The 25608-nt window shown below is 39.3% G+C and overlaps 1 protein-coding gene across 3 annotated transcripts in view; it reads right to left on the minus strand.

Moving 5' to 3' along the window:
• The window catches only part of LOC115786662 (misshapen-like kinase 1), a 60901-nt gene extending 36123 nt beyond the window's left edge, over positions 1 to 24778 (minus strand). For all 3 annotated transcript variants that reach the window (XM_030738968.1, XM_030738969.1, XM_030738967.1), the window contains exons 1-10: positions 24601 to 24778; positions 23496 to 23561; positions 11312 to 11368; positions 8893 to 9018; positions 8659 to 8769; positions 7390 to 7480; positions 7085 to 7215; positions 5366 to 5420; positions 5106 to 5184; positions 3577 to 3749 (exon numbers count right to left, since the gene is read on the minus strand). In XM_030738968.1, the coding sequence (XP_030594828.1) occupies positions 3577 to 3749; positions 5106 to 5184; positions 5366 to 5420; positions 7085 to 7215; positions 7390 to 7480; positions 8659 to 8769; positions 8893 to 9018; positions 11312 to 11368; positions 23496 to 23561; positions 24601 to 24657 (946 nt within the window). In that variant the 5' untranslated portion in view covers positions 24658 to 24778. The remainder of the gene's footprint in view (positions 1 to 3576; positions 3750 to 5105; positions 5185 to 5365; positions 5421 to 7084; positions 7216 to 7389; positions 7481 to 8658; positions 8770 to 8892; positions 9019 to 11311; positions 11369 to 23495; positions 23562 to 24600) is intronic.
• Positions 24779 to 25608: the final 830 nt, after the last annotated feature.

Here is a 25608-nt window from a genome sequence, read left to right on the forward strand (position 1 = left end):
TGTGGGTACGCACAAAAACTATATGCACACATTTTTCCACATGGAAACTGAAGAATGTGCGCACACTTCAGACCATGCAGAGCAAGTCAAGCCCAAAGTGGTGGAGAGTAAAAAGCACAATTTAACCTTTAACCAAACAGCTGATTTCACAGCTGCTTTTTGTTTTCTGTTTACAAATACACACACGCACACACCTGCATTAATATGTCCAGTTTACCAAATTATTTGGCAACTGATTTAGTGGGTACTGAACCTTATTAGACTTTATCTTCTCTTTATCTTTGGTAATTGCGGGTGCTATAAATTGCTGTAGCTACAAGAAATAACCCGCTCTGCTGTAAGCTGATGTCCTTTACAGCACTGATAGCCTCGTTCCCCTTTTTTCTTCAGCTTATTCTTCTTGTGAGTCCACAAATGAAACTTAAAAATAAAACCGTTTCTTTTTGCTACTTCTCAATGAGTATCTTAGTTTCACATTTGGTTAAATTGTGCTTCTTCTTCACCTTTCTTTTCACTGCCATTTCAAATAACTTGAGGTACAAACAATGCTCATTTGTGCATCACATTGTATAGTGATCATTTCTGCCTTTGTGCCAATCTTTTATGCATTTGGCTCCAGACAGAGAATTTAAGAACGTCTCTGATGAGTCCGTCTCTGCACCATCCGTACCCTGAACTGTACTATCTACTGTAAAGTGACGCATTAGAAATGTGATGTGCTCATGGGTGGTGCCTTGGGTGAATGCTTCTGATGTGTCAGCACTGGGGTGGGAATTCTCATCTGTGTTCCTGGCTTTGTGAGCAAGCCGCTATTTCAATAAAATTTCCTACCATGCCCTACCCTCTTCCTCCTTCATCGTCTACGGCCAGTAGCAATTTTGTCATTATCAAAGCCACACAAAAGCATAGTGTGGGCAAAGTTGTTCAACGAGAAATGAAAGAGGCTTCTTTTGTGGGAGCCTTAAGGAGCAGAGTTTTATGCTGTAGTAGATTTCAGGACAGTAATGCTCACCCATCTTAAAAGGTGTCTCTCCTTTACACATACACCTTCTATCAAGGGACACATTGACACATGTATGCATGAGCATACAGTAGGTAGGAAATGTTTAAAAATGAGGTTATTCCAATTGTAATCTTTTCACCATTTGATGCAGTTTTCATTGTGTCCATAGCACTAAAATAAAGCACTCTTCCAAGGGGGTGCATGAAGATGGGCCCAGTAAGCTTACTATAACAACATTTGGCCACCATATGGTGTCATAGGAGCTTGGGCTAACTTGAACATTAACTTGACACACCATATGTTGCCATTAACAAGCCAAAAGGTAACACAACACAGGTGCTTTTGCTTAAAGCAGAAAAGAAAAGGGCAGGCTGACAGAACCTACTTTTGTTAACAGACAGAGGAAGCCCATATTACATGGCTGTGATGTCATGTTTGAAAGGTTTTGGCTCATTTACGACTTTCTGAGTCAAAGGAGCTGCAAGACAGAGGAATAATTTGAGGGTTAAGGCCTAGTTTTTCTGACTGAAAAGTAGGACTTTTTTTTTTTTTTTTTTTTAATTTCTTTTTGGAGTGATTCATCTTCCAAAACATAGACCATCTTTGTCCAAACTAAACTCTTGGGTATGATGAATGACACATCCTCTTTGCATCATATCCCAGACCATTGATTTTTCTTTTTTTCTTTTTTCCTTGCAGCACTGAGTTGTTTTTTTTTTTTTCCCCTCCACTAATACTACCAGCATTTCATTACTGTGAAGGGGCATAGGGGAACGCAAACACACACGCACACACACACACATGCGGTCTTACACACACACACACACACACAACACATACAGCATGCAGAAAGCCTACCAGTCATTAGAGTGTTTTTATAAGCTAACAGCAGATTAGAACCAGATGGTGGTTCTGTTTCCTCCTTCCTTCCCCTCAGCTTCTCTCGCTCTCTCTTTCAGTTTCCCAAATGAAGAAAAATAAACCTAACAGACATTATAAGGATTACTTACACTGTCTGAATACTGACATCAGAGCAAAGGCAAGAGAGAAGTCATAAATATCTCTATCTCTCCTGACCATTTTTCTCACTGTCTGACTGCACTTGTTGGCATCAGTGATTCAGCACATACAACTCACCCAGCATAAGATGAGAATAAACTATTTTCACACTACATTTCTTGCAGCTTTCCCCCCATGCGCTACACATTCCTAATTTGGTGTTTTTTGTCTGTTTCTATGCCTTTTGTTCCCCTTGTCTGCACTTCATTTCTGTCTCTGTTGTGTGAGACGATGTTCCAAGAGAATGCAGCAGAAAAGGAAAGCAAAGGTCAGCCATAGACTTCCCTTTGGCCTGACCCAGCATTCCCCTACTGCTGCTCTCTTGCTTCTCTTTGTCTGCCTCACTGTCACTGTTAGTATCAGAAAATATTTTCATAAGCTTTGGCACAATGAATGAAGATACAGCATGGCAGAATATATGCAAAAGTACCAATTGGCAACCAAATGAAACATTTCCATAAACAGCATGCTGGAAATGAGGTGAAATGCTGTGTTTGTCTGAGCAAAACAGCTGCTGCTGCCATGAGAGCAGCTGGTACTCTCTCAACTCAAGTGTGCAGAGTGGGTCGTTCTTTATCCACCACGACTGGGTTCAAAGCCAGACAATACAGTGAATTTTTAAAAACGCACTGATAAATTCATTGAGGCATTTTACTTTGAAAATCTCTGATATTTTAACACACCTGAAAGGCCTTTTTAACGGTGATACGATGACATCACTGCCTAAATCTGGTTGGTCAGTCTGTTCAGGCATTCTGCACTTTTCTTTCCTTTGTGTTACATGGAGCTAAACTATGAACCTTGTAGAGTATAACTCATGTTATTTTTTTGTAACTACTATTTACAGATGTCCTTTAAAAGTTAATTTTGAAAAGAGTACAGTTAATATGGCTAAATTCACCAAACGTGTGATTGTGCCTGCTCATCCAAACTACATAAGTGAGTTACAAAAGAAATTTGTCACAGGAAATCAAAGAAAAAATATGGCAACTGTGTCAATATGGAAGGTTTCCAACACTTTGTTGAATCTATGCCACAAAGAATAGCAAGATGTATCTAATAAAGTGGCCAGTGAGTGTATTTGTGAGGGATAAATTGAAGGTTACGAGGCTCAAAAATGTATTAATGTCAGTGTATGTCCTGTTTGTATTTGTGTGCCCCTACACTTCCACACAGAGTGGAGCAGGCAGCAGTCACTACTACTTTTAGACAAAATATGAGAGCTGCTCGTCATAATGACCTAAAACTTGGCACTGCATATACTCAGGTAAATACATGTGCCAAGGTTCAAACTGGACCAGATAAACAGCTGTTAAGATCAGATGGACAGAAAGAATTTTTCCGAGCTATAAGTAAAACGTGGCCACTTTATGATATGTCCGTTTACATGAAGTAGCCAATAAACAGCAAAAACTCCTCTACGTTCTGCCAGCTTATTCTAGTCTTTTCCTTTAAGGAAAATGGCTAATAGCCCATTTATGGCTTATGCCTTTATTGCACCTATTTGCCCTGACCTTTCTCTCGCTTCTTCCTGGTTCGGTCCAGGTGATCTTTGAGCATGATGCGAACTTGTCTCTCGTTAGCCAGGTCTTTGATGAAGGCGTGCCTCAGCAGGACATCTGTGGTGGGTCGATGCAGATGGTTCTTGATTAGGCAGCTATCAACGAACGACAAGAAACGCTTCGACCTGCAACGTGCAGAGGAAACACAGACAAACGTGACCATAAAAACCAGTGAAACCCTACAATGAACTGTAATGTGTATGTATTTCAGGTGTGTGACTTAAACTCTCTTTTTTTTTTTAAATGAAAGCATTTAAAGCAGGTTTGATAACAAGCACACTGACATAATAAAGTCCCATTTAACCTCTTCAACATTTTTGTGAATAAATGTAATTCTTTAAATCTATAATCACTAATTTAAAGATTTATTATTTCAGAACTGCTAACGCCCAACATAATTTTAAGCTGCAGTCTGCATTTTAACTGGCCAGCTGTGTTACAGAGGTCAGCTTTAAAGCACTCTGTGGTCAACAGAAGCAGCCAATAAATAACATTGAGTTGAGAAATGGTAAGTGTGTTAAACGCGAAGCAATTTCACACACGTAACCTATGAACACACAACACCTGTTGGACACAAGTTGAAGCAGCAGAAGCAATTTTATTGGCTAAAGTGCATATTATGAAAGTGTGTTCACAAAGCTGTTTTACTCACTTACTTACAGTCTGTTATCTAATTAACATTTGATCTATTAAGGGAACAACAGCATAGAGTAAAACACAAATTAAGCTACAATCTAAAAGAATGTGAACAGATATAAACAACATAAAAATAGCAAATTCAATGAATTGCATAACACTCCACACAACTCTCAAATAAGGATTTCAGCTCACCTTGAGTATGCAAGCTAGAGCTCTCCAAGCACTACTCTACCATGGAAAATCCGAACCAAAAAAAAAAAGAAAAATGAGTCCACGTTGAGCTTTCAAGGTGATATCTACCTACAGAAGAGCTCTACGATCAGAGACGTGTGCTCTCTGGACTCTAAACTCACGAAAACCAGAGAAGGAATACGTGGTGCTGCTTTATTTTGCTGCCTCAGGGAGGACCGGAAGTAAACAGATGGGAAAACAGTGCACCCCAAACCATTGGCACTATTAAAAGCTGTCCTAAGACAGACAGTTTTTGATGACATTAATACTGAATGAAAGACAGCATGAGTTCAACCAAGAGTTCAAAAGAGCCTATCCATTATATATGGAAAAGAAAGTGGCCGATAATCAAACTCTAATTAGCATTAAAGACACAACAATACACCCACTAGCGTTTTTTTTTCTCTTTTCTTTAAATTTATGTTGGCATGCCTGTTACTGTAAACCTTTTCTGCATGAGGAGAGAGTGCTTGAATATCTTTTATCTCATGCATGAAACCCACAACAAAGACCACTCAGAAGCCCTCAGAAGAGAAAACCTAAACAGTGCTGTCTACATCCTGTTGCATGTTTATGTGTGTGTATGTGTGAGTGTGTGTTCACAGGCTTACCATTTCTTTGATTTAAGTTTGGGTGGAGGGTTTCGAGGAATCAAAAACAGCGCTCTCATCGGATGCATGTCACACAGAGCTACGAAGGGTCCGGAGAGAGAGGAAGACAGAGTCATGTTAGTGACACAGGCACGGGAAGAAGAGAGAGTAAAATAAATGAGCAGTGGAAATGAGAAGGGAAAGACGCACAATGAAGTGTAAAAACAGTTCAGCATATCAATTAATCATGTGCATATGTGTAAAAGTATTTTTAAACTTACGGGGGGCTCCTTCCGCCATCTCTAAAGCGGTGATGCCTAAAGACCAGAGGTCACTCTAAAAACAAGAGGGCCAGGAAAGCGTTAAGACTGCAGCACGCACAAAGCCTAGCATGAGCACTCATCATTAACTTTGGATGCCATCTTTATATTATTGTATTTAATTAGTAAAACAGCGTAGTGCGTAGAGGTCCAGGAATTACAGAAACTGTTTCTGGACTTGAAGCCGAAATTGTTGCATTCCACAAACGGATCTGCTGATTTCATTCAATGATGGATACAGGATTTGAAAACTTAATATCATATTGCTCAGGATGTTTCTGTGAAATGGGATACAGCTAATCAGTCAGTCAGGGACCTGAAACGTTTTCATGAAGATTTTGGATGAAGTTTACATCATAAAAAAGATTTTGGACTGTGCTAGAAAGATGCTGTCACTGTGGTGAATTTCTTTTATGAATATTTATGGAAACTGTCTGTTGAATATAGGGTTATGCAGAATTACTTCTGACTGCTCTAATCCTGCTGCTGGTCTGATTGCTGATGCCGAGCCAATTTTGCCTTGGTGTATTTTGAGAACCAGCCCACATGTGAAAGGTAGGAGGACTGAGTGTTACAGCACTTTATACAGCAGAATCATGGTGGACGCAATCTGCAGGCCATTTCACTGAATCATCAGTGAATTTCTTACATTAGCCCCCGACATAGCCACTGAAATCAGTGGTTCAAGCTTTGCGTCCCAGCACTATCATTCTTTTTTTTCCCTCTAGTAGAAATGTGTTGAACTGGTTCTAGACTGGGAATCAACGTGTGTTGGTGGAAAAGAGGAATCAGTCAGGTATTAGTTACAACAAACTAGGTATAAATTTGTCTAATAGACACATCACAGATGGAACAAAATCCAGCTGAACAAAACACATGGCAAGATAAATTCTTTCTACGAATTATATGGTTGAGGAAGTTCTTTGCATAGTTCAGAACAATAACATAAAGTAGCAGGCTGTCAGAACCAAAAAAGTGCCACACGAGCTATGGAAAACTGTATTATTCCCCGCCATAGCCACTGACATCAGTGGTTCAAACTTTGGCAAACCGTACATGTTTTTTTCTTTTTGTGACTGGAGTGTGTACATGACAGGACGTTTTGTGTTCATTTTCTAACACCTATTCTGAACTTCCTAAATCATTCCCCTGGTAAATTCCCAAAAAATTAAAGCAAGCCAACCCTGAAATCAATAAAAACTAAACTGAAACAAGCAAATTCACTCTGGGAACCAAATTAACTAAACTGGATTGAAAGCAAAAGCAATAACAACACCGCAGATGTTTGAAGCTCGATTGTCCGTCTCACATGCATGTGGCAGAACAGATATCCCTTGTGGTTGATGACCTACACTCAACATAATGCCTCAGCATTACAGTGTAAGACAACCACAGTAACATCAGTGCTGCTTCAGTCATGACGCGTTCCTTACATCTGGATTTTATTAGCTATGAGGTGACTGAAATTTAGTTCATCTTCATCTGTCATTTCCATGTTGTAACATTAAAATATTATCATTTCAAGTTTTTTTTGTTTTTATCAGAAGATCAAGCCATAGTCTGCATTAGATTATACTAAAGACAACAAAAGGTTCATCATACTGAATCCACCTTAAGCTGCTGGAAACTGCCTTAATTCTCGCTTAAAAGAAACGTGTGGGTTTCTGTGAAATTAGGTACCCTATAGTCATATGTAGCTTCAGGGTTCTCGTCACAGGCGATGACCTCTGGAGCCATCCAATAGGGAGTACCGATGAAAGTGTTCCTTCGACCGATCGTCTTATCTAGCTGGGCCGACACTCCAAAGTCAACTGCAGCATTAAAAAAAAAAGTTTCACATATGAAAAAAAACCAAAAAACAGCCACAATCTTTGCTTCTTTAACATTTTTGTGTATGTGTGTGTGTATGAATATGACTGTGTGATTGTTCTGCCTGGGGTTATGCGAGCCTGAGCAACCACAGTGCTGGTGTCAGTGTGCCATACCTAGTTTGACTTCAGCATTCTCTGTGAGCAAAACATTTTGTCCCTTAATGTCTCTGTGAATCACATGATGGGAGTGAAGATGGGAAAGACCCTGGAAGACAAATACGCACACACATAAAAACTCCCATACACACAGAGTCAGATGACCATCATCACTATAAATATGAAGTGGCAAACACTGCCCTCAGACAGCAGTTGTATCATGTGTCCATTCTGAAGGATTGCTGAATGGAGAGTGCGATTTATTCCAACTTTGTTACACCGCTTTAACCTTCAAACACATTTCTAGACATCCTTACTTTAAACAGAGTGTGCGGCCTGGTAACGCAGGCTACCAGTCAGTGGCATGGTTTTATTGTGTGTGTGTGTGCGTCACTGTGTGTGTTTGTATTCTCGCTTCTTCAAAGTGGGTTAAATAAACAGAGGAAGTAAGTCTTATTTCAGACAATGACTTCACCACAGTGTCTGTGTGTATCTCTGCGTGCGTGTTGTGATGTTGAAACAATGGGGAGACAGCATGGCTGACAGCAGTAGAGAAAACACTGGCGACAGTCCAGAGCCCTTTGTCTCTTAAGTTTTTTTACAACTAAATAAAATGAAAAAAAAATTCAGCTCAGTTCCATTTTTGTCGCAGATAACGGCAACATCGAGGACACCGGGGCCGATATAAGTTGATGCTTGTGTATGTTTCTGAGTAGAGCGACAAACACCAACGCAGAAAACAGAGCAAACATCCCAGAGCCTTTCTCAGGACCTTGTGATCTCTCATAATGATAACCATAACATTTTACAGACATGTGTTTTAAACTGGCCTTTTAAGTATATAACTGAAAAAATAAATCCCTCTGAGTCACTGTGGGAAAACATGACAGAGAATAAATCCCTGAACGTACGGAAGTATCAGTGTCAGTTCAGCTGCTCTTTGATGTTTTGGCAAAGAATCGCTAAAAGCGGCCATCGTGTTTCTGATACACCAGCAGCAACTCGCTTAACTGTGAAGTTTGCATCCACAAACAGACCACTGCTGCTGTTTGCTCACCGACACCGAAACAGCACGTCAGCACGTCAAGTTCACTGGCCGTTCTTTGTTTTTACTGTCTGTGTTATAAGTTCACGCAGTTAGCTGACGATCGACAAATGGCATCGCTGCATTGCCCAGGAATTTAAAGAAAATTAAAACTTTCAACTGGTAACTTATAAAGGTAAAAAAAAAAAAAATTAAAGTCCCAAAAAACAAACTTTTTTTCCCCGTTGTGTGTTGGATCTTACCCTTAGCACCTCCCGGCAGATGTAAGCTATCCAGTCTTCTTTCAAACAATTTCCTTTAGTTTTCTTCACCAAGTCTGTCACAGAGCCAGCTCCACAATACTCCATCACTAACTATATGGGGCAGAATTGAACAAAATAATAATAAAAATGGTAGAAGCATGTGGTATTTGATACAGGAAACCTAAAAGAACAGTTATTTTTACTCAATAGCAAACAGAAAACTGGTTTACAAACCCAGAGTTGATGGTCCTGTCCTGCAGGGCCCTTTTTAATGAAGGCACCATAATAAGTAGCGATATTTCTATGGTGGGAGTAACTCTTCAACATGTTGATCTCCAGCTTTATCTCCTCTTCTTCCTCCTAAACAGAACAGGAACAGACAGAATCAAACTACATAAGAAAACAAAAATATGACTTTAAATGTACTGGAATTTGAATGAATTTGAAGAAATTAATGAAAGGCAGCATATTATAATGTTGTGATGCTTCTGAAAAGTCATAAAAATCATCCAGGCTTTTATAAACATGGGACACTTCTGCCTTAAACTGCGCCCGGTTTATTTAAAAAGTTTCAAAGGTGTCACTGAATGTAAAAGCTTTTTATTCCAAGAGTCAGACAGCGCAAACACATACACATCCAGGCAGATAGCTTCTTGAATCAGACTGTGTTATAACCTTTAGATGATCTTTCAGCCAGCTACTGGACCTTAACTCAACTACTCCCATCTCACAACAAAACAGCTAGGGTTGGTCGCTGTTATGCAGCAAAGGACAAAAAAAAAGGAAAGAGGAAACAGAGTGCGGCATTTTCTGTTTTCTTGCTATAAATCCAGGAAATGACTTGTGACTTCTCCAATTCACTGAACCCCTAAATCTACTCTGGACTTGGAGGAGAGCAGAAGAGAAGAGGAGAGCACGCTGGGGGAGCTGGATGTGGTTGTTAATCAGAAAAGTGGAAACAACAGAGAGCTTCTCACAGTTGTTGCACTCCCTTAAATCTTCACAGGACGGGAGAAAAATGACAAGGCACAGTTAGAACTTTCACCTCCATCTGAAACACAAAGCCTTCTGCCTACGACTGTGTTGTGTTTGAGTGTTGAGTGTGTGTGGCTCGGTAAGAAGGCAGATAATGGCTAAGCACTTCCTGCTGTCACATCCACACAAAGAAACTACGACAGTTGGAACAATCTTTAAAGTCAGACCAATCTGTAAAGTGATTTATTCAGGCACTACATAAACTATAAATGAAACTGCTTAAATCAGATTTGCACTTGACTTCTTTTTCTAGGGGTGTTCTAACAAGGTTCAGAAATGGAGAAAAATGGCCACACTAAACTCTCCATTTTGGCTGCACTACTGGACAAGAAGCCAAAATCCAAAGATATTCACTCATCTGTCACATAAAGCAAAGGTTACCAAGACAGAAGCTGAATAATGTTGGATTTAAAAAAAACAAAAAACACCCAACTTAACAGCAACAAAAGTCTAAAGCCCTGTACTTAGCTAAATACTAACATAAGCATAATAACGCACTCACTATTAACACTGCTATCATAACCGCACAGATAAACTGTATACAAAAGACGCAGCTGCTTTGACTGACAGGTATACAGACAGAGGCAGCTGTAGCTACTAGCTGCCTGCTAGGCTTCACCTCTGCTAATCCAAGTCACTGGACTGGACTTCTTCACTATATTTGTTATGCTGGTGCCTTCTGAAGCATTTTTGCAGTTTTGGTTAGTGAAATTCTAATATTTTATTAGTCTGGTACTTAGCACTCCCTAATAGGCATCTGTGTCTGTGTGTTATACCTGTACAGCTTATAAATGCAGCTTTCAAACCTACCTTACTTTGCTAGTTTTTGCTGATAACTTAAGATCGAGACGGCCACAAAATGAGGAGTCCAGAAACCAGTGGCTGGTATCATGATGGCTGCATCCATCATTATATAGAGTGTGTGTGGACGCAACCTGTTCGCTACATTATTACAGAGACATGCACTCACACTCTGTACACTGTATGTGTTAGCATACAGAAATACACTGACACAAACTGCTTGCAAGAACTTCTTGTACTACAGTGTGTGTAAATAGCCTCCAAACCAGAAGAAAAACAGGTCATCTAGATGCAAAATCCTCAGAGGACTCATAACAAAGGCAGTCATGTATAATTTACATTAACAGCATGATAATCCATTGGTTCTGGTAGTGTTGAATTTAATTACACTAACGTTCCACTTTAAAGGAGATGTCATGCATGTTATGATGTTCTGTCAGTTATATACTGTGTAATGCGCTCTGCCATCCATCTCCAGAGTCTAAAACTTGTAAATATGTTTGGACAATTCAAGCATCGGGCTTCAGCCTGCTCTGAAGGCCTCATTAGCCTTTGCTGTTTATGATGTTGCTCAGGCTGTTCGAACATGAATGGATGTATTTGAGGAGCTAACAGTTTGAGTATAGAACATGAAAGAAAAAAAAAGGGAGGTGCAGAATAAAGGTCAGGTAGATAAAGACAAGTAAAGATTATTTCTGAGCTCAGATAATATGCAAGAGTTGCACCAGAATAAAAATATAGATGCATCCCCTTTACACCAAAGGCGATGTTAGAATGGGATGTATACCCTCAGAGTAGTAATGTAAGGAACTTTTACCTCTGTGACCTCCATGACTTTGATAGCTGCCAGCTGACCTGTCTTGACATGACGGCCCTGTTGGAAAACAACAAAGAATGAGACAAGTTCACAGCAGATTTAAGTGAACATACTGTAGAGATTCTGTTAAACATTCTCCACGAGTTCATATTTCTTAAATCACAAGTGCAGCTGTGCAAACTGGAAAGACAGGCAGCAACTGGATCGTAATATAAAAGATTAGGCTCTAAACGTTTGACGATTTGTTCTCAAGACTACAGCAACTGTCCCACGCTGGAATCTATAATCAAGACGAACACTCGCAAAGCATTCTCTCTCTCTCTCTCTTTCGCTCTGTAACACACACATTACAACATCTTCTGAGTGAATACTTGGACTGTGATATAATTCTCAATATTCATGGACACGGGAAAGTCCATCTAATTTCATTTTCTCTTGAGATCCACACTCAGAAAAAAACACGACATGACATGAGAGAGAGAGACAGAGACTAAGTCAGAATGGAGGACCAGAGCTGTAAAGTGCAGTCAGGTGAAAAAGGGAAAATTGAAAACCATGTCATGACTCAGAAAGCTGACAAGATACTAGAGTAGCTACTCTATAGGCCTTTAAGCTGTGATGTATGACAGTTCTGAGTGTGTGCAGTGTATGTGTCTGAAATAGACCAGCAGACATGACAAACTCAGCTTTATTCAATCAGTCAGCAGTCAGTATTCATATAGAGACACAAAGTCAGAGAAACTCTGAGACTAAAATGAGGGGAGAGTTTAAAATTAACAAATATGTGCCTATTCATCTTTTTTTTTGCTTTTTCCTCTGCAGCAAATTCTTCGAAACACTTCTGGGCCTTTTCCAAAAACAGATTATTCACATGAACAAATGCTCCCTGAGCTACACAGCAGGACCCGGAGGACAGCAGGGTGTTGAAACATGTGTGTCTAAATCGACCATTTCCACATCTGAGAAGTTTTCAGGACTTTGCAACAATGACAACATAAACACATCAGTCATAATCCAGCTGAATGATGGGTGGTGTATTTCTTAATATTACACTGGTATATTTTGCAGCTTTGTGTGTTCTGCATTTAAAGTCGGTCTGTTTCCCTTTGTGAATAGAAGAGAGAAGTCATTCAACTGAAATGGCATGAATGACACTTACCAAACCAAACTGAACTAAAAAGTATTGACAAATGTGTGGTTTTTAACACGAAAGGTCGACTTTTTTCACAAGTAGCACTGAGTTTACTTTTATTGGATGAGTTACTAAAAATACCATCCACTTGGAGTGTATCCACCTCTTGCTGCTCCAGCATATTTTTGATTATATCTCGAGAAAACAGAATTCAAACATGGGAAGTGGCTGGATTTCTTGGCTGAGCATGGTAAATAACAAATGGCAAGTTTAGAGAATATTTATTGTCACAGAAAATAGATTGTGTTGTACATTGTGTTCTACATGATTTGTGCTGGAAGTGCAGAAAGTTAATGAGAAACAACTACCAATGTGATGGCAAAACCTGGGTTAGCTGCAGGGATATTCACTATAGACAATGTATTTTAGAAGTTTTACCATGAAGGATACATTTGTTTTTTCACTAAAGCATACAACGACTGATCAGCATAGAAGAAACCAAGAAAACAACCAACTATAGACAAGAGAGAATCTTAGAGAGATTGTCTCCATCCATGACAAAGTTTGCATTTGATATGGTGCTGCATGGTTTTAATGACATATGAACAGTGATACTAAGAAAGCTGTATATGGTGGGGTGGAATGATAACCGATTAGTTTTTTAAGACCAGTGGCATCCTATAACTTGGTTCACAATACAGTTTGTTGAAGGGTTACTCAGCAAGCCCAGCAGTCGTGAAACAGACCCTTTTCAGCTGACAGTCTGTCACTTTACTGAATATGAGCTGTGATGTGAAGCTTGCTGGGCCCCCTTCATCGTGTCCCGAAGTAGAGGACATTGTCTCCATAATTGCAAAGAACTGTGGCATACACTCAGCCGCTAGCCTGACCATAATAAATAAGGAAATGGCCTTCCTATCCCATCAGACGTGATGGTGTCTGCTTGCTGCCACCACAGCAAACAAATGTGAAATGTTTTACTCTCAACTGATCTACTTACTTATTAAAAATATGTCACACACACACACACACACACACACACAAAAGGGTCTGTGCGCTCTATCAGAATTAATTGGAGAAAGTTTTTGTTTTTTTTTTAAACAGTGAACACCAATGAATCACACACACACTCACTCATGCACATGCACATTACAATGTTGTAAAGTGATAGGGATCAAATAAATCCAGACACAAATGAGTGTCTCTGGTCTGGTAGTGTCTCTTGTTCTTCATTACAGACACAGACAAACACACAGTGACAGAATAAGGGAACACTACAAATATTGTGTCAGTGAAAAGGTTACTATAATATATTCATGCATATGCTAATCAGATACAAGCGAGACATTTATAATACAGACAGCATGGGGACAAATGAGACAAACACCCCTGCTGCAGCTCTCTGCTAGTCTATCTTTTTGTCTCACCCTTGCTTCTATGCAAATCTCTGTCGCTCTCAGTCTCACTCATCACCCTCTTTGGATCTGTCCCATGCAATAGCAAAATGTTGGTTACATATGTGCATGTGTGCAAGATTAATTAGTCAATATAAAAGATGGATGTAGCTTCCAGTTCAGAAAAGTGAAGCCAGTGCAGCAGAAGTGCCTTAAACCTGCATTCTTTTCCATGGCCAGCAGGAGACGACTCTTCTGGCTGCAAAAGGACTTCAGGTCTTACAGAAGTTTAGGAGAAAACGGTCCACTTTCCTGATGGTTTTATAGGCTCAATCACCAAGGGAGGTGTGACAGGTGACAGCAAAAAAAATGCTCAACTCAAGGCTTCATAATGGGACTTAAAGGGGACATATCATGCAAAATCCACTTTTTTAGCCCTTAAATACATTTTTTGTGTACTATGAGTGTCTAGGAGTGCAGAAAATTTTAATTTATTCTCTCCCGGTGCTGCGTAGATATCTTTATATTCTTTTTGGGTCATATTTTTCAGTCTGTTCAGTTTTCTCTATTCCCTATTATGTTTTCTTATCTATTACATCACAGTATTTTCTGTGGAACTGCTAAACAGGTCATGGACATCTGGCTAACCAATTTCCTGAATCCGCCTTTTTTTTCTTGCAGCGATTTTGTAGTCCAAGTTCAGTTATGCTGAAGTTGCAAGTAGACAAGTCAAAATGTTTGGTTGTTGGGTGTATTAACGTACACAATTCCTTACATCGCCCCGCGGCATCAGAGCCTCTGTGAAGTGCCTGTTTCTATGCCAGTAGATAATCGTATCGCTGCTATCAAACTACAAAAATGGCCGAAAGGGTGGAGTGGAATGCTCTGCGACCTGGAGGGGGGCGGGGCGTGAAAAGTCTCATTCACATTTAAAACACACCAAAACGAGCTGCTCTAAGACGTGCCTCAGAACAGGTGTAAACGAGGGGTCCATGGAGCTACAATGAGGAAATTCAGACGAAAGCATTGCAGTTTTACTTTATACAGACCACAAGTGAATGATTTACATATGAAAAGGAAGGATTTAAAAGCATGATATGTCCCCTTTAATTAACCAAGGGTGGCTACATCCACCTTTTATTCTGTCTGTGGATGTAACTGTGTGTATCTGTGTGAGAATAGAGGAATTCTAACCTTAGGATGAGGACATTTTTCACTTCATCTAGCCATTTAAAGACTTAAAGAGATTAGAGTCAGGTTAGGGTCAGGGTAGGAGTAATATCTGTTCACAGATATCTGTACCTGAATATGCAGAATCTTTCTGTAAGTGACAAGATTTTTGGTACTGGAAGTTTCTGGATTTTTGGTACTGGAAGTCACCAATCATATTTGAGGGGACTTTGCCTACAGGTGAAAAATGTTGGCAGAGAGCTAAAGAAGAACATACATACATTTTCAAACTTCCACTATCATTTGAAAATCATTTAGCTTTTTGTTTGCTTTTTAACATTTATCTGCATTCATAGTTGGTCTGTAACCAACAGCCACCACACAGAACCAAAAATCATGGCCTGCAGTTTCCCCTGGTCTGCAGCACCGCAGGCACACACTGATCAGCCACAACATTAACACCAAGTGCCCATCCTTATGTGTTACCAAAACAGCTCTGCTCCACAGGGTCATGATTCTTTGGGGTGGCAGAGTTGTTTGTGATACATTTTGGAGGAAGCTGAGTGAGACAATAACCTTAAACTACTGGATTACATTTTGCGCACACAACTGTATCATACAGACACAGGATTTGCACTTAATGTGTTATCGACTACCAGTTATCGCTATTCTCACTACTAGCTAGCCACTGTGCTAGCACAAACCAGGGTCTTCCATATCAGGGTTCTAGCCAGAGGTTGATCACCGGGCTGAGAATTTCAGCAGTTAGCTACCAGAACAGATCGCTATCATAACAGTTAGCTAGCACCGCAGCTATTAGCATGAAATGGCTAATTCTTATTCAGTGATATTGATAAAGTACTATAATTTGTTTGGTTTAAAGCCAAAGGATTGCTGGCTTCCCTTGCCACATTTCTCGCTAACGAGAGTTCATCAAAAGTAAGACTTCAGCCTTGTCTGATTGTTCAGTGAAATATTTTGGGCAACGTCTATCACCCAGCTCGGTAATATGGTTATGAATACACGGTTGAACTTGCATGTATATTAGATTATGTTCATTTTGCTATAGCAATAAGCCATTTTTGTTTTTATATTAAAATCCCCTTTGAGGTTGCGTCAGGAGGGGTAAAACTGCCAAATCCCACATGTAGAGCTGCCCGCTGTGGCGACACCTTGTTGCAAGGGAGCAGCCCAGACTGGCATCATCATTCACATGGGAGTTTGATTAGCTGACAATACAGAGTCAAATGAGCTGTAGCGCTTTCAATATATGGAGTGTAAAACTCAACAAAAGGTCAATTTAAATGTTATACAAGAAGAACTGAGAAAATCAACCAGCTCCTCTTGAGGTCCACAACTGTTGCATGTACAAGGGGCTTGGGAATCCACAGCAAAAACACAAGTTCATACAAAGAACTAATGAAAAAGAATCATCTTAGTAGGTTTCTAAAGTCTGGGAAAATGGCCCTACTGTAACTGACAGCATTACATTCATTACATATTCTTTAACTGAAAGCCTGCATTGTAAATTTGAGGTGGATGGTGAGAGACGAGGGTAGGACCAGGCAAGCAAGATGAAATATGGGAATTTCAGGATTGAGACATTTAAGTTTTTTCATACTGAGTGACTGTTCGAGTCTATAATCCTGATTTCTCCATTTATTTTATTTTTTTTAACAAATTTTGCCATTGCTCCAAGTTCACTGCTGAATCACTGGTGTATTTTTAATTATAATTTTGGCATTTAGAAAGTATAGTGAGGAGCCCAGATACTTTAGTGGATGTTATAACAAATGGGCTTGCTCTCACTGCTCTGGGTTGCATGGGTAATCAGCACAAGCTGTAGCTCTAACCCTCATGGGGGGGGCTTGCTTTTCTCTTCTCGCTCTAATCTTCATTGCTCTCTCTCCCCCTCTTCCTTCCTCCCCTCCTCTCTGTCTCTCTGCCTTTCACCTCTGCCTTCCTTCCTTTGCCCTCACTCACTTTCCTCTCTCTTTCCTCTCCATTTTTACCTTTGTCTCTCATGCTCTCTGTTTCACCACTAACAAACCCAGTATATTCATTTCTGCTTGTCTATCTCCATCTGTGTCAGCTTACACCTTCACCCACCAACACCTACATATGAAACTAACTCTTTATTTTGAAAGCTAATATAATGAAGAAGAAATTGCTCGTAGTTGTGTAGAGGCAGAAAGTGTTGAACTGAGGGAAGGGATGAGTTTGCTTTTAACACAGACTGACAGTTGGTCTAAATCCACATATGGACATAACTCTGGTCAGCAGATCTCATCATGAGCAATACAGGAATGATGATATGTGAATAACAAAAAGGGAAGCAATGCTATAGAAACTTGAAAGACTTGAGGAAGTGTAAGTGATTCACTCAAAATTGTACTACTGCCAGCTGTTTAAGGGTTTCAACATAGAGTCACCAAGGATTGCAGAGATGCTCGAGAGAAGCTTTCTTTGACCTGTCGCAAATGTAATTAACATTCATTTATGTACTTTCTAAGATAATTTTAGATTGACATTTTTGCTTTGTATTACTCATGTGATTACCAAGACTCACACATGTGGGCCAGTTACACACAAACATTTTGACCAAGAAGTCTAGTTTAAATTAGTCACAGTAACTATAATAGTGGCATATTTGCACATTGTAAATTACAAAGCTACAATAATAGCATCAAGGTACAGCAGTCACTCTAGTCAGTGTTACTAAGGGAAAATTTTGTTCCGTCAGCAGTGTTCAGAGGTCCTTTAGTGGGATTTGACATTTTCACAGTGTAACACACACACACACACACACACACACACACACACACACACACACACACACACACACACACACACACACACGACTCTATAGCAGTGGCTTGCAGAGAAGGGAAGTTCCTTTTGCAAACAGGGAAACGCCCTGTGCGTGTGTGAATGATGTGTAATATGGTGAATAAGAAGCATGCACCAAGAATGTCCAACACAGCATGTTAATGTGTTTATATTTCAATGTAACCATGCATCACCCATTTTTTTTTCTATCAAGCAACTTCTTGCTTTTTAGCATTAAATAAACCTCTGCTGTCTCTTAATATTTTGTTGTATTTTTTACACCTCCAGGCCAGGTAAACTATCAAAAGTTGTTATTATATATATTAGTTGTTATTTCACATTTCCTAAGAAGCTAAGGCCGTAAGACTGTCAGGGTAGGATTTCTTCATCGTAACACATTCTGATAACATGAAACTTCTATAGCACATAATACACCCTTTAATGGTTATATGCCCTCTGAACACACTGTACACCAATTTTCCACCTCCTTTTCTTCTGACTGGCTGTCCTTTGCAAAATGAACATTTCAGCAAGAGGAAGGTGGGGTTTCTATGCTCACAGCCTGAACTTGGTGCCTGAGATGCCCATATTAGGAACATCTGCTATCATCATCATATAGAGCCAGTAAAAAAATTGAGTGTTTAGGGTGTTTAGGCCTATCCATAACGTGACCTCAGCTAAAACCATTGTAACAATATTATTTATTTATTTTATATATATTATATATATATATATTTTATATATATTATATATATATATATATAATATATATAATATATAATATATATATATATATATTATATATATTATATAATATATATATAATATATATATAATATATATATATATAATATATATATAATATATATATATAATATATATATATATAATATATATACTATTCTATAATATATATATAATACTATATATATATATATATATATATATATATATATATATATATGACAGAACGAAATAATAAGCAGCCTTTAATCACTGCAGATTTGGGAAGGTCTCAAATGTTGGTGAAGTCTGATCGTCTTGTTGAGGCCACTTTTCTTTTGGACTGCAGGAACATTTTGAAACTGTCCCTGCATTTATACTGCAGGCACTGGGTCACTGCAAGGTACTGTTCATTGATCTGCCAAAAACCATATGGGTGCACTGTGCAGCACTGTGTCACAGATTGGTCAAACACGCATTTAACTCCTATTATTGGTATCGTGCAAATGGGTCACATCTTCGTTTTCAATCATCTTCACATCTACACTTTTCCTTTCCAACATCCATACAAGGATGCTCACACAGACCAGTGAAGATACTGGACTTCTTATATTTGGGTATTGGCTTGTTTTTAATCTGTTATCACTCTAACATCTCTAATTATCACATTTCTTAAGATGTGGTTGAACACAAAGGCAAGAGCATTGAAGTTTCTTTAAGGTCCTAAGTAGTTCCTGGCCTCTGTTCCTGAAGCAATTTGGATGAAAAGGCCTGATTGCCTCCAGGCCACTCTGCTCTCCATCCTTTCGAGTTGTGTCTGTCGTTGCACGTCTGAAAATTCCATCTGCTGACCAGGAGTTTTTTCCACTCAATTAAAACAAATAATTAGGATAATTCAGGCACACAATGCTGCAGTGTCAGTTCCAGTGGACACCAGGGTTTGATTGACATGATATCAGATGTCTAACTGACACCTGCCGGATCAAACATAAAATCTGTACTTGAGTTATGCTACAATTTAGTAATTAATCAATTCCTGATGACACACATCAACTGTAAGGCCTCAGTTTAGAGTAGAAATGATTGGGAACTTAAACTATTTCACCAATCAACAGAGTGGATAAGGTGGCTGCTAACAGCAACAACAAACTGCACATAAAAACACCGTCATGCTGGCTCCTGTTCCTCTTCTACCTCTTCAAACTCTCCCATTTGGCACTATTTGTTCTAGGACTTTTCACATCCTGTCACAGCTAACCTGTGTCCTCATTTACTTTTCCTCTAGCAGAGATCAACTGATTCATGTTGACTACAGAGAAAAGCTATTCACTAGTAATATGTATTCAAGCAATTTCTTCTAATACAGATTCCTGTCTACCTGAAAATGTTCACTTTGGTTTTCTAGATATGTGGTACAGATTTGTGTTAACATGTAACTGCATTATCTTGTATTCTATAATAATTAAATTCAAGTTATATTTAACTGCGACTGTATATTATACACTCCATTCCGTAGATTAACACACTGTGACAGCCCTGAATATGATCCTGGAACGATGTATGTAAGAAGGCAAATATCCAAATCAGAAGGAGTAGAGATCAAATAGCCTTCACCCAGCCAGCTCTTTCATACAAAGTCCATCAATGTGTTTTGATTCAGATACTTCTTATTGCTCTTCCGCATAGTACACACCAAGCACAATACCTGCTTACTTGCACAGTGTGTGGATTTGACAGGGTAGTGAAACAAAGAACAACTTCAGGCAATACTTGCATCTGCTTCTCCCAACATTGCTTTGTGTTCTTGTGCCAAAATAAACACATGACACTAGTCTTAAGGCCTTGACACACTGGACGTGTAAATTTCATGCGCTAAAAATATTTTTTGTACTCGCCTGTTCTTAATGCAGCCGCTCACACCGACCATGTCATTTCACAGGACGAATTTGTGGCATTTTTTTGGACCAAGTTAAATTTTTCTGACTTTCACAAGCAAATAAACTAATCTGACCAATCAGAACACTGCATTTAGCAACATGTGAGCTCATAGCTCAAAATGCACACCGATGTACTGAATATACAGTGATGGGGGAATCGGTAAAATTGGACTATTTTTCCTCAGACACGTAGCTACACACTGCTTTGGGTCAGTCAGCTCTCTGCCTCCTCAGATGTGATCTCAACTCTGCCAGCAAGAGCTCAAACTATCCCACCAACGTCCTGATAAGATGCGCGAAAGCGGTCGTGATGCAGCTTCAGCACCGGGATTAAAACATGAAACTCTCCCTGGCACTGTTTTCTCATGAGTGGGATGAACCCAGAACATCTGTTTCTTCCTTCTCTTGTTTAGAAACATCAGGACCTCATTATATCATCACTTGACGATGACTGCATTTTTTTTTTTTCTCCACAGTGTGTTTTATGAGGGCGATTTATTCACAAAAATGCATTGCGTCCGGTGTGTATGTAGGTTAGACGACAAGTTTGCATCCAAAAGATTCGGAAATTTGTGTCATTTTTACGCAACGCATCTGGTGTTTAAAGGCCTTTAAACTGACTCAATCAGAGCAAGATAACAGTATTGAGATATGACTAGCATTGAATAATACTGATAACTCACACATATACACACTGAGAATGCAATGTAAGAAATAAATACATAATTCCTCCTTTTTTGCCATTTTAAATGTATTTTTGCTTCTACAGCTATGATTCATAAATGATGGTCTTTCAATTTTATTGAGAATCGCTGTATTGTGATACAGCATCATTGTGGGGAATGTCTGGTGATGTTATAATGAGTTACTGTGTGATTATCCTACAGTGCGATTTAGAGCTGAAAAAAAAAAAAAAAACGTGATTAATCAATCAATCAGTCTATTGAGCAAAAAAGCATGCAGATGGCTGCCCCTCCCTGAGCCTTGTTGTATCTTCCTGTTAAACAGGAGTTCTTCCTTCCCACCGTCACCATGTGCAGCTCATGTGGCATCATCTGATCGTTGGGGTTTCCTCTTTAATATTAACTGAAATTAACTGAATTTAATAATAGTGACTTTAAATGCCAAATAATAACTGGTCTTTTGTCTGTGGTGCTCAGTAATATCTAATTGAGGGGATTTCTATTCATCCAACAATGCCAAAGTATGCACCTGTATGAAATGACACATAAATAAACAAAGGAAAAGCCCAGATGCACTTTCAGCACTCAGGTCAATCCACAAGCAAGTGCTTTTTTAAAGGGCCGTGTGTGTGTGTGTGTGTGTGTGTGTGCGTGCGTGTGCGTGTGTGCGTGTGTGTGTGTGAGAGTGAGTGAGTGAGAGCGAGCGAGAGAGAGAGTGCGAGTGTGAGAGAGAGATGCCATTTATTGTTCTCTAGGCCATTTTGCTTTCTTGGCTTCTCACGATGAGACTCAGTGTACATGGAAAGTGTACATGGGAAAACAGATACTGTAGGCACAGCCTCAATATTGTCTGACTGGTTGCCTGTTAGAACTTCACACTATCATTATTATTTTGCCCACAGCAAAGCTTATAAACCACAGTAGAGTACTGGCAGACTGAGTCCATTACATGTATTATTATAGGCATGAAAATGCCTGTAACAGACAAAAAAAATGGTTAGAAACATGTAGAGGGACAGCCAATTAACTCTTTAAACAACTCTAAACAAGTGATTCTTAACACAGAGCCAAGTACCATTAGAGAACAGTACACAGGAAGATACTCCTTAAAAGAGATTGCACCACCTTGAATCATTAGAATAATTGCTGTAAGTCACTCTGACTAAAACGGCTCACAGTGGATCCATATTTGGTATTCTTCCCAAGGGTGAAATTTGTGATTTTCTTCCCGTGTGCAAAGCCAAAAGAGGCCTTACTGTCCTGTGCATCTCTTGCAACATTTCCTCTTTCAGGAAATCAAGTGGCAAACAAGGCACACACCCATGCGCATACCACACAGATATGCACACCTCTGAGAACTCACCATAGGCTACGTTAATCCTTTAGCCCAAAACTCTTAACATCTGCCTTAATTAAAACTCTTACTTTAAAAGCTTTTGGGAGAACCTAAAGCCTGCTTCTACTGAAACTGTTGCACCTGCTGTACATGTAACCTGTTCTTCAAATACAACATTATTCCTTTTGACATTGGATTAAAGCAGTCCTTGTTTCTGCTGTCTGTCCCGTGACATACTCCATGGTTCTGGACTGTAACTGCTAATCCTGGGTGAGCTCTGTATTGTAGCCTTCACCTGGTACTGTTTGTTATTTCTCCACAAACCGACCCCACCTAAACGGTCTGTACCACAATAATCATTCACCCAGGAAGGCCTCAGTTGTTAAAGCTCAAAGATGAAATGAATCCACAAAGGTGTTGTAAACAGCGTGGCTGGTAAAGCATCAGTTTATGTGGTTTAGCAAACACATGTGAAAACAGAACACAACCAGCTGCAAAACCTAAATAGGACTGTGCACCTCCTGCAACCACAAACCACTCACTCACACATATATAAACAGATACTGTGATAAGGAAGTGAGCCCCACCCAGGGCCTTTAAAAGATGCTCTAGTTGCATTTGCGTATGTGTATGTTTGTGTGTGCGTGTGCGTGTGTGGGTGGGTGGGTGTGTGAGCTGCAGGATATTTCAGTATACAAAAATCTCTTTTTTTTTTTCTTCCTAATTAACTGGAAGCAGCAATGGTAGGTTTTACCAAAAATGACGTACTAGAACTATAATACCATGAGTCTGCACATGTTAGCGGCTGCTAGATGTTGCAAGCTCTGGTGTTAGCTTGTAAGCCAAAAGACAACAAGAGTAAGCTACTGTTGCTGCCATTTAAACAATGTTTAGATTTAAAGCACTGCATATGACACTTAAATGCACCTGGTGATGTTCCAATTTGCAGCAGTGCAGCAAAGCATTATGGAAGCACTCACCTTGTACACCTGACCGTAGGTTCCATTGCCAACGACCTCAACCAGCTCAAAGATCCCTGCTGGATCCTAAAAATAAAAAAAATTACACAGTGAAAAAAAAAAGCAAGCACCTTTGTTCTCACATGAAGCAATGTAGTGTAGTATAGAAAATGCTAAATTTCAGTACAGTCACACTGCAACAGGCTCACGCAAAGCAAAACTATGACCAATAGTTTCATGTGCTCAGTGCTGAGGGTGAGATGGAGAGGAACAATGCAGAGTTATGCTTGGAAGAGGACTGAGGAAGCAGGACTGCAAATGTAGATGGGAATTTGAGCTACAAACAAGACTGCACCAATATATATCAGAACAATATCAGCACAGCTGCTACTGGAGGGTATTTACTAACGTTTATCAGTCATATCCTATCAAATTTACGGTTTGATGAAGAATGTAAAAAACAAACAAACAAAAAAAACACTCAAGTTCGGTTTCTTTGTTTCCCTTGCAAAAATGAGGAATAAAGACAGCAAACACAGAACAGTGACAGTGGCCACATGTGGTTTATGGTTAGGTCATGACTTGAGTGGCTACAGAAATATCATCACCTAATGTGATGTAAAAAGTTTGTTTGCAGTCACACTGGCAAACAACTAAACAAACCAGTCCCCAACTCCAAAAGTAAAGCAGCATAAGACCACTGTAAACTAACAACTAAATGTTACAGTCAGCAGGAAACAAACCACACGCTCCTGAACTGCATCTTAAACAACAGATACACTCTGATTATTGTTGCACTGTTACATATTAACTTTTCAGCAAGTCTACACCGGGGAAAATCTTGTGTAAACACTGCAGCTTGTAAAGTTAACACCAAACAGGACACACAGAACACACGACACGCTATATTTTGCACACCAAGTTAACACACACCAAATTTGTGTAAAGTGAACAACAGTGAGTATATGGACCGTTAGACGAATCACAAAAAAACAATCACTGTCTGACTACTCAGCTGTCGCTTGAAACAACCGTTAAGTTTCGAGCAACACCCACCACATCCTGCAATGTTTACCTAAACGTTGTAAAAAAGAAAAGAAGAAGAAAACAGCGTTTCTTTACTTACTCTTAAAGCAGCGAGGTCTATACTGTCCAAACTTCGAGTGGTGTTTTCTCTCGACATTTCTGTCAGAAACTTTGTTTAAGTGTTGATATCTGTAAACAAGACATGGACGGTCAGAGCTGCCCTCCCAGCGTTACACACTAACGGGCTTTTCTCCCGTCGGGTCCATTCTGAAGTTTAGTGACTGTGCAAAGCTAGTCACCGACAAACACGCCACTTCCGGACATACCTTTCAGAATAAATGCCTTTCTCGGCGGACTGATTTTTCTTTTTTGTAAATACAATTAAGCCTTTATTTCCAGTTTGTTGAACGCAGATAAAACATATTATAGGTCTGTTCTGAATAGTTCATATTTACAATATGCTACATTTATAATTATGTCAGCTCCAAATCTAACTCTTACAACACGGTGGTGGTTTGTGGTTTTATTGACTGTTTCAGTTTTCCTGACACCAATGAGACCTAGAATAAACTTGGCTCACTAGTAACAACTCATCTATTTAAAGTGACATAGTGAATCCTCTTATTACAACATTTTCTGCATATTATTAGTCAGTTTATTTAATGTATTAGTACTTTAACTCACTCTTGAACCTTGAAAGATTGATACACCTAGTAATTCATCCAGAAGCTGCACAGCCAATAGCCACAGACCATTTTCATAGCACATGTTTTGAGATGTAATCATGAGAGCAGCACAGGCACAAATAATAATACTAATTATTGCTGGGGGACAAGCTGGCTCACTGTCATTGCCATTAATTACGCTTGTGTTGATTTTGGTAAAGTAGTAGCTGCTGGCAATAATGTTACTACACTTGGGACTTCCTACACTTGTCTTTAAAGTGTGATGAAATTGCAATTGAGAAATAATTCAATACAAAGTTCAAATTCAAATTTCCCTTTAAAAAGGAAAAAATATTTATTTTAAAGTGAAATATATGATAGGTGCCCATGCTGTAAAAAAAAAAAAAAAAAATTCTGAAACTGGTGAAATAAACTGTGAACCT

Source organism: Archocentrus centrarchus, chromosome 10, assembly GCF_007364275.1.
Source record: "Archocentrus centrarchus isolate MPI-CPG fArcCen1 chromosome 10, fArcCen1, whole genome shotgun sequence".
Lineage (NCBI taxonomy): Eukaryota > Metazoa > Chordata > Actinopteri > Cichliformes > Cichlidae > Archocentrus > Archocentrus centrarchus.